Here is a 16,209-nt window from a genome sequence, read left to right as displayed (position 1 = left end):
TATACATATATAGACTGCTGGACTAGTAATCAAAAGGTTGTTGGTTCAAGCCCAATCACTGCCAGGTTGCCACTGTTGGGCCCTTAAGGAAGGTCCTTAACCCTCGATTGCTTAGAAAATATACTGTCACAGTACTGTAAGTCGCTCTGGATAAAAGGCGTCTGCTAAATGCTGAGAATGTGAATATGTGTAGACACCAGACTGGCCAAAAACACCTATGGGGATTCAAACCCAAGCACCTCACTAAATTATAGGGGAAAAAAACATAAATCATATTATATAGCTTATATAGACTCTATTCTGGTGGTTGCCCCTTTAATTTGTCACCTATCTACATAAGTATACACCGATCAGCCATAACATTATGACCACCTCCTTGTTTCTACACTCACTGTTTATTTTATCAGCTCCACTTACCACATAGAAGCACTTTGTTGTTCTACAATTACTGACTGTAGTCCATCTGTTTCTCTACGTACTTTTTTAGCCTGCTTTCACCCTGTTCTTCAATGGTCAGGACCCCCACAGGACCACTACAGAGTAGGTATTATTTGGGTGGCGGATCATTCTCAGCACTGCAGTGACACTGACATGGTGGTGTGTTAGTGTGTGTTGTGCTAGTATGAGTGGATAAGACACAGCAGTGCTGCTGGAGTTTTTAAATACCGTGTCCACTCACTGTCACTGCTGGACTGAGAATAGTCCACCAACCAAAAATATCCAGCCAACAGCGCCCCGTGGGCAGCGCCCTGTGACCACTGATGAAGGACTAGAAGATGACCAACTCAAACAGCATCAATAGATGAGCGATCGTCTCTGACTTCACATCTACAAGGTGGACCAACTAGGTAGGAGTGTCTAATAGAGTGGACAGTGCTGCCGTGTCTGATCCACTCATACCAGCACAACACACACTAACACACCACAACCTGCAATGCTGAGAATGATCCACCACCTAAATAACACCTGCTCTGTGCTGGTCCTGTGGGGGTCCTGACCATTGAAGAACAGGGTGAAAGCAGGCAAAAAAAGTATGTAGAGAAATATATGGACTACAGTCAGTAATTGTAGAACTACAAAGTGTTCCTATATGGTAAGTGGAGCTGATAAAATGAACAGTGTGTGTAAAAACCAGGAGATGATTTTAATGTTATGGCTGATCAGTGTATACTACTTGGCACCTGAACCATGCAGAACGAAGCGGTCACTCATCACTTAGCACTGCTTCCTTGTTCCAGCATGCTCAGGGTCTGCCTGACCACCCTCTCCACTCTGCGGAAGTGCAGCTTCTTCCAGAAGTTCCCGTGCTGTTTGCGACCCCACTCCAGGTCCTTCAGAAAGACCAGCAGCTGTTCCCTGACCCGATCCCTCTCCCAGGATACCGAGTTCTTTCCTATGATGCTCAGGATCGGGTGCCAGTCCTCCGAGATGTCCGAGCCTTCGGTCACGGAGGCCAACACCTTCACCCGTCTTCCACCCTTCTCTCGAGGGACGCCTCGGACATGCAGCGACTGCTTTCCCGCGTCGGTCAGCTGGTTCAGGTACAAGCTGGGGACACGGCAAAGAGGGAATCGTGTCACAGGAAGGGTATATGACCATAAATACTGTGTAAATAGTGGGGTGTTCTAGTAATACTCACTGTACTGTGTGAATAGTCGGGTGCTCTCTGCAGGCGTCAGTCAGTTTAAGTGCTGCAGCATCTCCAATATTGTTGAAGGCCACATTCAACTCTTGTAAAGCAGTATGCTGGACCAGCCTCGTGGCTAACTCACTGGCACCGGCATCCCCAATCCCAGTATGCATCAGAGACAGCTTCCGTAAAGACGTGTTACCAGCCAGCGCGTCCAGTAGATGGCTAGCTCCTCTGTCCGACAAGGTGTTATTACACAACCTGCAGCCAGAGCAATCGGGTTAAGGTTTATGTATAAAAGAAAGCCCAAAATATTAGTAGTATAATTAGTAGCATTCATTTAAATACTAAATAAATATTCCACTGTTAGTTACCTACCTGAATCAAACCAAAGTGCAAATAAAATCACTCTTACTGTAAATATTTAATTGTACAGTCGGGTTCGAGTAGCAGATCTCGGAGCAAAATGCACGAGTCAGGATCCAAACTGTTAAACTGCAAACTGGGGATGATAAGGAAAACACACACACACACACAAGTATAAAAATCCACACACGTGCCATTGGTTTCTCGCTGAGAAAATTGAAAACCAATGTGGTTAGTAAGCTTTAGTAGCAACATTCTCATAGCAGAAGGTCTTACAAGGTCCAGGTGATAGTAAATCAGGCCAAAATCAGGCTCGTTACTTAGTGACATTAATTTGCCAATCATGTCTGTGTAGGCACCTGGCTGGCCGATAGCAGATATGGGACGAACCACGAACCACCATCAGGTTGTTGATCGTCAAGACCAGGGGTGCCCAATACGTGAAGAAATGAGGTCAGTGTGATTTTTCAGTCGCTTGCCCTGTAATGCTGAATGCCAACCTTAAAAAGTAGATTGTGACGACCTGTTGCCAGACTCATTGATGCCAGAGGACGTGAAGGCAATACTGTATGGTACAGGGCTACCGAGGGGGATACTGTGGCTTAAATTCCAGAGTATAATCCTGGTGATGGGGTGAATGTGCCACAACACAGTGCATCAAACCCTGGGTATGAGACTGCACAGTCGCAAGCTAGTCAAACTGCCCATGATATCAGAGGTCAACCATCGAGAGCACCTCCAGAGTGCACGCTGGCATCGAAACTGGATTGGAGCAATGGAAGAATGTTGATTGGTCAGATAAAATACTGTTTTCTCTACATGAACAACGATTGGCTGTTGTTCAAGGGCAGGCTGCCGGCGGAGACCTCATGACTGATGTAATTACGACCTCTGCTGGCTGATTGATGGCGCCTGCACAGAGTCAAGGGATAATGTGGATCAGGGTGTGTATCTCCGTACACAAAGCTGATCCATATATGAACTCGCCTCGCGCAGGTAAAAAGATGCAGTCGGCTACTGCACACGTGTCGGAGGGGGCGTGTGTTAGTCATGGCTCTCCTCAATCAGGGTGGAGATCAACATCAGTAAAGAGGAAGTTGAACTCTTGTTTACCAATGAAAAAATGGCACCCGGATGCCCTGTAGGACAACCCACCTTGCAACATACAGAACTTGAAGTACCTGCTAATATTGTCTTGGTTCCAGATATCACATGGTGCCTTAAGATGTCTTGTGGAGTCCATGTCTCATGTTAGAGCTGTTTTGACAGCATATTAGGTGAGTGGTCGTAATGTTTTGGCTTATCGTTGTATGTTAATAGCATAATCCTTGTGCCAACACATGCCATGAGGTTATAAGGTTATTAGTCCCACACTGAACACACTTAAACCAATGCACACCCAAAGATTCAGGCTGTTCATATTATTTATATGTCTAACCTCCATTTTAACCTGGTCAGGGTGGTGGGTCTGGTTTTCCGGTGGCCCACCACCTCCGAGATCCGGGTTTGAATCCCACTGGAACTATCGGCCAGCCTGGTGTCTACCCAGATATGATTGGCTATGTCTAAAGTGGGGGAATTGGGGATGATCGAAGCCCTGCGATTCATTGGCCGTTTTTTTAAGACAAGACTCAAGTCTATTACAGAGCTTCGTCCATCTTCCCCTTAGACATAGCCATATGTCCGTATGTAGACGCCCAACTGACTAACCCTGGAGATTCAATCCCAGCGGTTATGGTGTGGGCTACCGTAGTTTTACTGCCGTGGTCTATTACACTAGTCCACCACCTCTGAGATCCAGGTTTGAATCCCACTGGTACTATCGGCCAGTTGGGCATCTACCAAAAGATAATTGGCTATGTCTAAAGTGGGGGAGTTGAGTATGATCGAAGCCCTGCAATGGATTGCCGACCCAGTCTAGGGTTTTTCCAAGGCAAGACTAGAATCCATCACAGAGCCTCGTCCATCGTCCACTTAGACATAGCCAATCCTGTCTGTATGTAGATGCCCAACTGGCCGATAGCAATGCTGAAGATTGTAACCCTGGGGATTCAATCCCAGTGATTGTGGCCTACCCTACTTTTATTGTAATTTAAAGTTAAAATCCAAAATCATCTTCCAATCCTAGGGTGCTCAGGTGGCACAGTGGTCTGCTACACTAGTCCACCACCTCTGAGATTTAGGTTTGAATCCACTGGTACTATCAACCAGCCGGGTGTCTACCCAGACATGATTGGCTATGTCTAAAGTGGGGGAGTTAAAGAGGACCGAAGCCCTGCAGTGAATTGGTGACCCGCCTAGATGCTTATTAAACAGAAAACGTCTCACTTGATGCTTCGGGTGTTGTGAAAGGCCGGTCCGAGCATGTCCAGCAGTTCGGGTGTGACGTGGCAGGACGACAGGTTGAGCTCGTCCAGCAGGAAGCTCGAGGGTAAGCAGTCCAGCACCGAGCTGAGCACGAAGCACTTGAGCGGGGTCATGCGTACGTTGGACAAATCGATGACCTTGACGGACTGCAGCACCTCGGCCGTGAGCCGCGGGTTCTGGAACTCGTACAGCAGGACCAGCAGGTCCATCAGCTCCTCGGGGGGCTGGTGTTTACGACTCTCCTTGATCAGTTGCTTCTTCAGCGTCCGGGTGATCTGAGCCACCGTGGTGCTCTTGATGTCGCAGCCCAGCTGGACCAGCAGCCTGCGATTCCCGTAATGAAGGAGTCCGCCCATGAAGATGGGGTAGAGCTCGAAGGATCTGGTTTCGTCTTTCTGCTCGGGCTGAGGGCCTTGGACGCCCAGCAGGCTTTGCTCCACCTGATCTAGGACGTCTTCGTTGAAGCTGTCTTCAGAGCGAAACATCTCGGCGGCCATGGTGTTCGCGATGCGACCCCTGCTGAGGTTGGTGAAGCGGTCGAAGAACTTGGGAAACAGTTTTAGCAAGTTGAAAACGGCAAATATTCGTAATGGAATGAATTTGGACAGAATAGTCATCAGGGTGGTAATGTCCTCGCCGGCTTGTCCGAGGGCGGACGATACCTCCTTTGTCATTTTTTCCAGCACGGTTTTGTTTTCGCCAAGTACGACGTAAAGGGCCGCCAGATACTCCTGCATCTCGGGGACCGCGAAGACGTACCGCTTCTCGTCCGACTCGCTGCTCTTTCTTCTATGTTCGACGCAAGGCACCAAGAAGAAGTCCAGCACGTCCGTACGGAACACCGCCAGCTGCTGAAGCTCTTCGTCGGTCTTCGTCTTTCCGCCCACCCACTGTTCCAGGTCGCTCTCGGAAAAAGACGTGTGCTTGCTTTTGATCCCGTCGTACGCCAGCTTCCCGACGGTGCGCACCACGTATAGCATGAGCGAATCGTCCTGGGACGACGCGTCCTCCCCGACGGTCAGGACCTCTCCTCCGAAGTTCAGCCTCAGGAAGCTCGTGTAGATGCCGGTGAGAGTGCGGATGGGCGTCTTGGCGTCGGTGAAGTGCAGGAAGTGAACGGTGGCGCAGGTCAGCCAGCAGTAGGAAGGGAGGAAGCACGCGGCGGCTAACTGGCTCTCGCGCTGCAGGTTGAGGTACAGAGTCTCGACGAGAGATTCGGCGTCTCTTGCTGGTTTCTCTCCGCTCTGCAGCAACAGTCTGCTCGTGAAGTAGGAACGCTGACGATCGGGGTCGTTAAAGCCGTAGATCTGGGCGTAGCGGTTCACGTACTTCTTGGGGAGGCGGTCCACAGCGGATAGTCTGGTGGTGACCAAAATGCTGGCCTGAAAAATATTTCAGAACTTAGAAACTCTTGTAATTTACAGACACAACCTAGCACTGATGTTTTCAACCACTGGTTCAGTGATTTCTTTGTCTAAATAGGTTTTTATCTTAATGCCAGAGAGTCGCACATAAGTCGCACACACAGCGACTTCAGACTCGACTCGGACTCGTTTCAAATGACTCAAACTCGACTCGTAAACAACAAAAGTCAGCATGTGTTAACATTAGTTACGTGTGACAATTAACCTGTTTTGTCCGTCTTAACCCGAAACGCACGCAACGGGTAAATGTTCCAGCCAGCTTCCGGCGTAGTGATGAAGCGTCGCTCCCTACTCCCTACACAGTTTGAAGTTCACTTCATTGGAACATTTTCATTACCTTTGGATTGGAATCTCACTTAAAAAGCTGGAATACCCTACGTAGTGCACTTCACAGGAACAACTGGGGTGAATAAAACGCTCCTACAGAATTGGCGCTAATGGTCGAAAGACCGCTTTCTGAACCAATCAGACCTTCTGATTTAAATTTTTAGTAAGAAATGCTGTTATTTGCATTTATTCAGTTTACGTCACACAGATGATGTGGTAATGAAACGCTTGATTGGCTTTCTAACGAGTTCGTGTTTTACTTCACAACCGGGAAAAGTTTGGAGGTTTTTAATTATAAGCACATTTACAAAATAACGGATTATATTCCTAATGGGACACACGGTTATTAATTTAATAGCATCTGGAAGAAGATAAGCTAAGGTAAGCAGTGGTTAGGATTTTTTTGGCTGTGTTTTGGATTTTGGCCGCTGTGCCGTGATTTATTGTGCGCTTTTGTTTTGCAGTGAAAACAAAACGTATCAGTTTAAGCTTTTAACTGGTACCTTCTTGTTACGGAAATTACATTCATTTGCACAATGACTAGGAAAGTAAAGGCACTAAGTAAAACGGCAAAATACAGTCGCTAATCTGTTGTTGTTTTTTTATCTGAACGTACATATTATTTGTTTATTTCTACGCTACATTTCCAATATATGTTTTGTGTAGATTATATTGACTCGTGACTTGACTCAGACTCTAGCCTAAAGACTCGTGACTTGACTCAGACTCGTATTTTGTGACTTGTGAACATCTATGGTCTCTCCTATGTAGTCATGTGCTGATCTCCACGTTCCTCCACTTATGTACAGGCACCTTGGGCTACTAACCAGGGTCCACAGTGTCAAAGACCCAACCCCCTTTTTACTCCGGTCTTTTCCCACACAGCAGACTAGTGACCAATTTTGGCAATTGTGCCTGCTAGGGGTGCCCAGCTGACCGGTATCAGAGCTGAGATTCGAACTCGGACTGGCTACTTTATGATGTAATATTTATTATGTTATGCAAATCTTTAGGAAACGGTTCCTTAACACTCACCTCAGGTAGGAGATATTTCCTCAGCAGGTTAACGACCACGGCTCCCGACGGAAGAGCCTCGTTAGGATCGCTGCACAGCTCGGTGGATCCGATCCTAAAGTCCAACTTCATTTTCTCCATGCCGTTAAAGATGAAGAGCACCTCCCGGGCCTGGTTGCTCTCTCCGCTCAGAAACGGCGTCCTGCGAAGGTGCATGTACTTCCTGCTCACGAGGTCTCTGAGCGACGTGGATTTGGACAACGAGGACAGATCTTCGCAGGAGAAGGGTATGACCAGCTTGAACTGGGACAGAGCCGAGCCGGCGCACCAGTCCAAGACCAGCTTACGGACGACGGTGCTTTTTCCGGTGCCGACGGCCCCGTAGAGCAGTATGTTGGGCCCCCGGCCGTCTACCGTACCTGTATTGAAGAGCTGTTCCATTGTGAAAGACTGGCTCATTAAAGCCTTGTTTACAAAGGGGTTGATAGAGAGGCCCTTCCCTTCCTCTGGCTTCTTCTCCAAAATGAGAGGCTCTACATGCATGGTCTCAGGGGAGAAGTAACCCCCAAACTGTTTCTCCTCTTGGGGCAGGTGACTGAACCACAGCAGTAATCTGTGTTTGTGGATCTCTATGGGATCTGAGGGTCAAACATTTACAAGAAACATTAAACATTAATTATTTACATTATACATTAATTGATTTACTTGCAGTTTTTGATGTGGTCATAATGTTAAATTAACCGAGGAGACCAAGCGATTTAGTGTTTCAGGTTTTTTTTTGTGTCATTCTTCCTGCAAACACATCTTAAGATGTGCAACAGTACGGGGTCGTCGTTGTCACATTTTTCCTTTCACATTCTCTATTGGGGACAGGTCAGGACTGCAGGCAGGCCAGTCCAGTACCCGTACCCTCTACTTCCGCAGCCATGCCTTTGTAATGTGTGCAGCATGTGGTTTGCATTGTCTTGTTGAAAAATGCATGAACGTCCCTGAATAAGATGACGTCTTAACGGCAGCACATGATGCTCTAAGATCTCAATGTACTTTTCTGCATTAATGCTGCCATCACAGAAGTGTAAATGACCTTTGCCAAGGGCACTGACACAGCCCCTATACCATGACAGACCCTGGCTTTTGGACTTGATGCTGATAACAGTCTGGACGGTCCTTTTCGTCTTTGGTCCGGAGCACATGGCGTCCATTTTTTTCCAAAAAAGACCTGGAATGCTGATTCGTCTGACCACAATACACGTTTTCACTGTGTGATGGTCCATCCTAGATGCCTCCAAGCCCAGAGAAGTCGATGTCGCTTCTGGACATGGTTAACATAAGGCTTCTTTTTTGCACAGTAAAGTTTTAAAAGGCATTTGTGCATGTAACTCTGTATTGTAGTGCTTGACAAAGGTTTGCCAAAGTAATCCCTCACCCATGTGGTTATATCAGCTATTGTTGAGTAGCGGTTCTTGATGCAGTGCCATCTGATCGAACATTATGGGCTTTCAGCTTAAGCTTGCGCCCTTGGCCTTTATGCACTGAAATTCCTCCTGATTCCTTGAATCGTTTAATGATATTATGCACTGTAGGTACATTGTTTTTAAACATTTCAATCATCTTCTCACGCATTTGTTGACAAACTGGAGATCATCTTTGTTCCCCAAAGACTCAACCTTACCTGGATGCTGCTTTTGTACCAAACCATGATTACAATCACCTGTTGACATCATTTAGCTTTTTTACTATAATGATTGCATTTCAATAAGGCAATTAAATTTAATTTTACAAGCAATTTTATCAGTCGATTGCATTCAATTCAGCACAAATTCAGCATTTTGTTTTTAAATGCAAATGTGCATTGGGGTTTTTTTTCAGTAAAGAGGTCAAATGACATAACATATGACCAAACAATATAACAGAGGCTATGGAAACCCATTGATGTGGGTATTGCATTTTACATTCTTTTCCACTGTAGTGATTGCATTTTAATTTGGCACTAATGCCTCTCCATAAAATTGGCTTTTACAGCATGTCAATACAGAAGCTTTATGAAAGTATCGACTTGAGTGTGTGGTTTGTGGGGATGTTGTTTTACAGCACTGAAATAAGGAACTGTTTTTTTTTTTATTTCTTGAAGTATCTGAATTTGCCGGTCTTGGCTTACTTCTGCCCAAATTACAGACTTTCCCTTCAATAGCAATTCCCAACCAAGGGGGCAAGGTCTGGTTACAAACTCGGACCTGTAGTTTGAGTGATCGCTTCCACTTTGTTATAATACCACTGACAGTCGACTGTGGAATATTTAGTAGTGAGGAAAGTTCACGAGACTGCATCCTATCACGGTACCACGCTGGAATTCACTGAGCTCCTGAGAGCGACCTATTCTTTCACAAATGTTTGTAGATGCAGTCTGCATGCCTAGGTGCTTGGTTTTATACACCTGTGGCCATGGAAGTGAGTGAATACTTTTGGCAATATAGTGTATAAGCTCACCTGTACTGGTTATAGCAGAACAAAATAGCCTCTGATTGAAACCAGTGCTTAGTGAAGGCGTTAACTTCACCTGTCCACTCCATCTCACTCCACAAGGACTTAAGCACCTGCTGAGAAAAATGTACTTATGAATCATGACTAACACAACAGGGCGTGGCACTGTTTTGATGAGCAACATGAAATAGTTGACAGTTATACCTGGCATGTAAGGAGGGCACTGCCTTTCTGACACCACACGCCTCACTAAAAGTGGCAACTGTTAATGAAGATAGGAAAGACAAATCAGCACAGTGATGCATGTACATGCAAATCCAGTTTACATATTTAGTATCTGATTTAGTTATAAGTAATACACCGATCAGCCATAACATTAAAACCGCCTCCTGGTTTCTACACTCACTGTCCATTGTATCAGCTCCACTTACCATATTGGAGCACTTTGTAGTTCTACAATTACTGACTGTAGTCCATCTGTTTCTCTACATACCTTTTTAGCCTGCTTTCACCCTGTTCTTCAATGGTCAAGACCCCCACAGGACCACCACAGAGCAGGTATTATTTGGGTGGTGGATCATTCTCAGTACTGCAGTGACAATGACATGTTGTGCTGGTATGAGTGGGTCAGTGAGTTTTTAAACACCTCACTGTCACTGCTGGACTGAGAATAGTCCACCAACCAAAAACATTCAGCCAACCCGTGGGCAGCGTCCTATGACCACTGATGAAGGTCTAGAAGATGACCAACTCAAACAGCAGCGATAGATGAGCGATCGTCTCTGACTTTACATCTACAAGGTGGACCAACTAGGTAGGCGTGTCTCATAGAGTGGACAGTGAGTGGACACGGTATTTAGAAACTCCAGCAGCGCTGCTGTATCTGATCCACTCATACCAGCACAACACACACTAACACACCACCACCACGTCAGTGTCACTGCAGTGCTGAGAATGATCCACCACCCAAATAATACCTGCTCTGTAGTGGTCCTGTGGGGGTCCTGACCATTGAAGAACAGAGTGAAAGCATGTAAAAACAGTATGTAGAGAAATAGATGGACTACAGTCAGTAATTGTAGATCTACAAAGTGCTTCTATATGGTAAGTGAAGCTGATCAAATAGACAGTGAGTGTAGAAACAAGGAGGTGGTTTTAATGTTATGGCTGATCGGTGTATAGTCACTTACTGTTATAGGTAACACTTGGGTTAGGTTTGTAGGCCACATCTTTCTGCACCACACAGGATCTCCAGCTTACGACTCCTTTTCCTGCTGCCCTTCTAAATCTCCACATTTTGGTACCTTTAAAGAAACTACCATAGCACAGTAACATTATTAGATGTAACAGGGTAGATTTGATTAAATACACTGTTCAGCAACATTCCAAACCTCCCTTCAATTATACTAATTATTATTACTTTGTTATTATATGTTTAATTTAACTGGCACACGCTCTCTGCTTGTGAGTTTTAATTAATAGGAGAAACTGTGAACTCTGAAAATACGTTATATAAATAGTCACAATCGTGTCATTTTCAGTTACTGGGATTTTTAATACAGTCTTGGGAATTCTTAAAATGGAGAGTGGCAACACTGCACATGAGTGTGTGATTATTTCCGCACATAGGAAACTATAAGAAAGACTGTTGGTTGGTGGACTAGTCAAGACATTGCCAATTATGTCTGTGTAGACGCCCAGCCGGCCAACAGGACCACTGAGATTCAAACCCTAACCTCAGTGGTGGCATTAAAACCACCTCCTGGTTTGTACACACACTGTCCATTTTATCAGCTCCACTTGCCATATAGAAGCACTTTGTAGTTCTACAATTACTGACTGTAGTCCATCTGTTTCTCTACATACCTTTTTAGCCTCCTTTCATGCTGTTCTTCAATGGTCAGGACCCCCACAGGACCAATACAGAGAAGGTATTATTTAGGTGTTGGATCATTCTCGGCACTGCAGTGACACTGACATGAGTGGATCAGACACAGCAGCGCTGCTGGAGTTTTCAAATACTGTGTCCACTCACTGTCCACTCTATTAGACACTCCTACCTAGTTGGTCCACCTTGTAGATGTAAAGTCAGAGACGATCGCTCATCTATTGCTGCTGTTGGAGTTGGTCATCTTCTAGACCTTCATCAGTGGTCACAGGACGCTGCCCATGAAGAGCTGTTGGCTGGATATTTTTGGTTGGTGGACTATTCTCAGTCCAGCAGCGGTGCTGTGTCTTATCCACTCATACCAGCACAACACACACTAACACACCACCACCATGTCAGTGTCACTGCAGTGCCGAGAATGATCCAACACCTAAATAATACCTGCTCTGTAGTGGTCCTGTGGGGGTCCTGACCATTGAAGAACAGGGTGAAAGCAGGCTAAAAAAGTATGTAGAGAAACAGATGGACCACAGTCAGTAATTGTAGAACTACAAAGTGCTCCTATGTGGTAAGTGGAGCTAAAAAAAAAAATGGACAGTTAGTGTAGAAACAAGGAGGTGGTTTTAATGTTCAGAAAATGACCCATAAAGGTTTCTCTGAGTATGTTAAACAAGGTTACATTTAAAACTAGCTACTGTAAGAAAACCAATAACAAACACAACAAAGAGTCACTTTGTAGCTGTTAGAACGGTCACATATATACTAAAAAGCACAGAAAGATATTTAATTGAATTCAATTGATAAATATTACCTTTGAAATGTCAATAACCGTTTAATGGCTCATAACAGCTCTGTATAAACCACAGAGCAACTGGTGAATGACATTCAAGTTCGTGTAGCTTTAATTAGCTTGTTAGCCGTGTGTGCTAACAGCGTTAAACGAAATCAGTGTTAAATCGATTTACAGTCGCGTGAAGAAACCGGCTTAATGTAAACATGGCGCGTGACTTTTGACAAGATCAGATAGTAGCGTCCCGCTATTTAACATTAACACGTCTGGTTATGCAGTAACAGTATTAATGTAATATAACTGTGGTAAAACTCTGCTTACCTACTGCATGAATGTTGTTACATTACAGGTTCTGTACATTATTGTGTATTAGTTAGTAATACACCGCTATATAAATAGTGCACACAGCAGCATAAAGTGCATAAGTAACATAGCTACATACTTCCTCTTTCTCTCTCTCACACACTCACACATTCGCTCTCTCTCTCTCTCTCTCTCTCTTTTACACACACACACACACACACACACACACACACACACACACACACACACACACACACACACACACACACACACACACACACACTTCGCCCCAATCTGTCTGAATTACCCTCCTTGTCCACTTTGCCAGAAATACCATACTAACATTGGGTAAAACCCCCTTTTCTTTCATTCATTTATTCATTCATTCATTGTTTGTTTTACCAATTTCACACACACACACACACACACACACACACACACACACACACACACACACACACTTCGCCCCAATCTGTCTGAATCACCGTCCTTGTCCACTTTGCCAGAAATACCAGACTAACATTGGGTAAAACCCCCTTTTCTTTCATTCATTTATTCATTCATTCATTGTTTGTTTTACCAATTTCACACACACACACACACACACACACACACACACACACACACACACACACACACACACACACACACAGACACACACACACTTCGCCCCAGTCTGTCTGAACTACCGTCCTTGTCCACTTTACTAGAAATACCATACTAATATTGGGTAAAAAACCCCTTTTCATTCATTCAATTATTTATTCATTTATTTTCTGTTTTACCACCAATGTATCCTATTCAGGGTCGCGGTGCGTCCAGTTCACCTAGGACAGGTCGCCAATTTCACACACACACACACACAGTTGGTACCACTGTTGCCTCACAGCAAGAAGGTCCTGGGTTTGATCCCCAGGTGGGGAGGTCTGGGTCCTTTCTGGATGGAGTTTGCATGTTCTCCCACTGTCTGCGTGGGTTTCCTCCGGGTGCTCCGGTTTCCTCCAACAGTCCAAAGACATGCAAGTGAGGTGAATTGGAGACACTAAATTGTCCAAGACTGTGTTCGATATAACCTTGAGAAGTGATTAACCTTGTGTAATGAGTAACTACAGTTCCAAAGCGTGTAAAACATGACGTTAAAATCCTAATACACAGAAGGACTGTTTAGTATCTCCAATTTACCTGACTGCATGTCTTATGACTGTGGGATGAAACCCACAAGGACACGGCGAGAACATGCAAGCTCCACACTCCACCTGGGAATCAAACCCAGGACCTTCTTGCTACCTAGCCACCGTGCCACCTCCTTTTGCTCCTAGAACAGCCAATAGCTTTCTGTGGAATGAATTCCATAAAGTGTTAAAAATATATCACTGTCATTTAGCGCACACATTTGTATCCAAAAACAACTTACAGTACTGTGACAGTATATTATTTAAGCAATTAAAGGTTAAGGGCCTTGCTCAAGGGCCCAACAGTGGCAACCTGGCAGCGATGGGGTGATTACTAGTCCAGTACCTTATCTGCTAGGCTACTTATGCTGTGAATCAAATTTACCACACCCCAAAGATGCCCTAATGGATTCAGATCTGGTGACTGGAAAGTTTATGTGCGTGCACTACATTCATTGTCTCATTCATAGTACAAGTTTGAGAGGACACTCAGGTGGTGCAGTAGCAAAATACACTGGTGTTATCGGCCAGTCGAGCGTGTACACAGACATAATTGGTATGTCTGGTGGGATGGCAGAACAGCCTAGCCATTGGGAATGGCACTTGTCAGTGCACTCTGAGTGCCAGTTCCAAGCTTGGATAATAATAAGTAAGGTTGCCAGAAAGGGCATTTGGAGTAAAACTGTGCCAAATCAGGTATGTGGACCGGAATTATCCGCTGTGGTGACACCTAAAGACTGGAGCAGCTGAAAGAAAAATAAATAAATAAATAGAACCAGTTTGTAGTTTGTTAATGTAGTCTATAATTAATTATTCTGCATTTTCTGAATGCTACCGTCTTTAGTGCTTCTGGGGGCTGATAAACTGATACTAATTTGATAAGTTGGCATGTAAAATGTAAATGAAAGCCTCTTCTGTCTGGTTGAGGCACCTTCGCTATCAGTAGATGATCTGGACAGGTTAGTGTCTTAGTGTCTCTTCAAAAGCAATGCCGCTTTTTCTAAGACCCCCACTGCGGGCGGGTAAAAAAATGTACCCGGCAACTACACACGTGTCAGAGGAGACACGTCTCAGCCCGCCTCGACCATTGTAGAGAATGGTGCTAGCAGCACGAATGATTTTGGTCGCTGTCAAATGTAACAGACCAAAAGTACATGTAGTCAGTAGACTTGAGTAAGAGTAAAAAGTGTTTACTTTTTTAGCGATTAGTATAAGTTAACATACACAAAGACTAGACAAAGGAATTATTAGACTACAGCACTTTACAGTAGAACTTACAGAAATTTACATTTACATCAATGAGACATTGAAAATGAAGATAAGCTTTAGGATTGTGTGAACAGGCACTGTAAACCCTATAAGTCATTCACAGTTTCTGATGTTCTAGTCTTTCTTTAATCACAATAGAGGTGTCATTGCAAAAATAACATTAAATCCACCTCCTTGTTTCACTCACTGTCTATTTTATCAGCTCTACTTACCATATAGAAGCACTTTGTAGTTCTACAATGACTGACTGTAGTCCATCTGTTTCTCTGCATGCTTTGTTAGCCCCCTTCCATGCTGTTCTTCAATGGTCAGTACTCTCCCAGGACCACTACAGAGCAGGTATTATTTGGGTGGTGGATCATTCTCAGCACAGCAGTGACACTGACATGGTGGTGATGTGTTAGTGTGTGTTGTGCTGGTATGAGTGGATAAGACACAGCTGATAAGACTGTCACTGCTGGACTGAGAATAGTCCACCAATTAAAAATATCCAGCCAACAGTGCCACATGGGCAGCGTTCTGTGACCACTGATGAAGGTCTAGAAGATGACCAACTCAAACAGCAGTGATAGATGAGCGATCGTCTCTGACTTTACATCTACACGGTGGACCAACTAGGTAGGAGTGTCTAATAGAGTGGACAGTGAGTGGACACGGTATTTAAAAACTCCAGCAGCGCCTACTCTGTAGTGGTCCTGTGGGGGTCCTGACCATTGAAGAACAGGGTGAAAGCAGGTTAAAAAGTATGTAGAGAAACAGATGGACAGTGAGTGTAGAAACAAGGAGGTGGTTTTAATGTTATGGCTGATCAGTGTATACTGTAAACATTCTGATCCATGACATGCCTTTTAAAGTCTATAAAATATTTCCCAAGAATGTATTTATTGCTTTTAAAAAGTGCCCTCTTGTTCATTATGATTCTAGGAGGTAGACATTACACACAGTACACAGCAATACCTTTAAAACAGGCTGCTGCGGTGATCAAGCAGAACTGCAGCACAATTAAAAAAGGAATAAACCCCCTGCGTCAGAATTAAAGGCACTCCAGTGATGAATGAGAATTTCCTGAGTAGACACCTTCCAATTCAATTCATGGTACACTTTGGCAACATAGCACAGGACCTGGAAATGCAAGGTTGGATCACAGCTCAATCAAGACACAGCGATTTAAATGAACA

General features: G+C 44.6%; 1 protein-coding gene across 1 annotated transcript; it reads right to left on the bottom strand.

Annotated features, from left to right (window-relative positions):
• Positions 1-1,128: 1,128 nt before the first annotated feature.
• Positions 1,129-12,336, bottom strand: nlrx1 (NLR family member X1). Its single transcript, XM_063016990.1, has 9 exons — positions 12,309-12,336; positions 10,800-10,924; positions 9,814-9,871; positions 9,616-9,725; positions 7,150-7,766; positions 4,325-5,745; positions 2,046-2,132; positions 1,640-1,891; positions 1,129-1,548 (listed from the first exon to the last, which is right to left on the bottom strand). The coding sequence occupies exons 2-9, from the start codon at positions 10,903-10,905 to the stop codon at positions 1,212-1,214; spliced, it is 2,988 nt and encodes a 995-aa protein (XP_062873060.1). The 5' UTR covers positions 10,906-10,924; positions 12,309-12,336; the 3' UTR covers positions 1,129-1,211.
• Positions 12,337-16,209: the final 3,873 nt, after the last annotated feature.

Source organism: Trichomycterus rosablanca, chromosome 20, assembly GCF_030014385.1.
Source record: "Trichomycterus rosablanca isolate fTriRos1 chromosome 20, fTriRos1.hap1, whole genome shotgun sequence".
NCBI lineage: Eukaryota > Metazoa > Chordata > Actinopteri > Siluriformes > Trichomycteridae > Trichomycterus > Trichomycterus rosablanca.
This window is presented reverse-complemented; position numbering and strand designations above follow the sequence as displayed.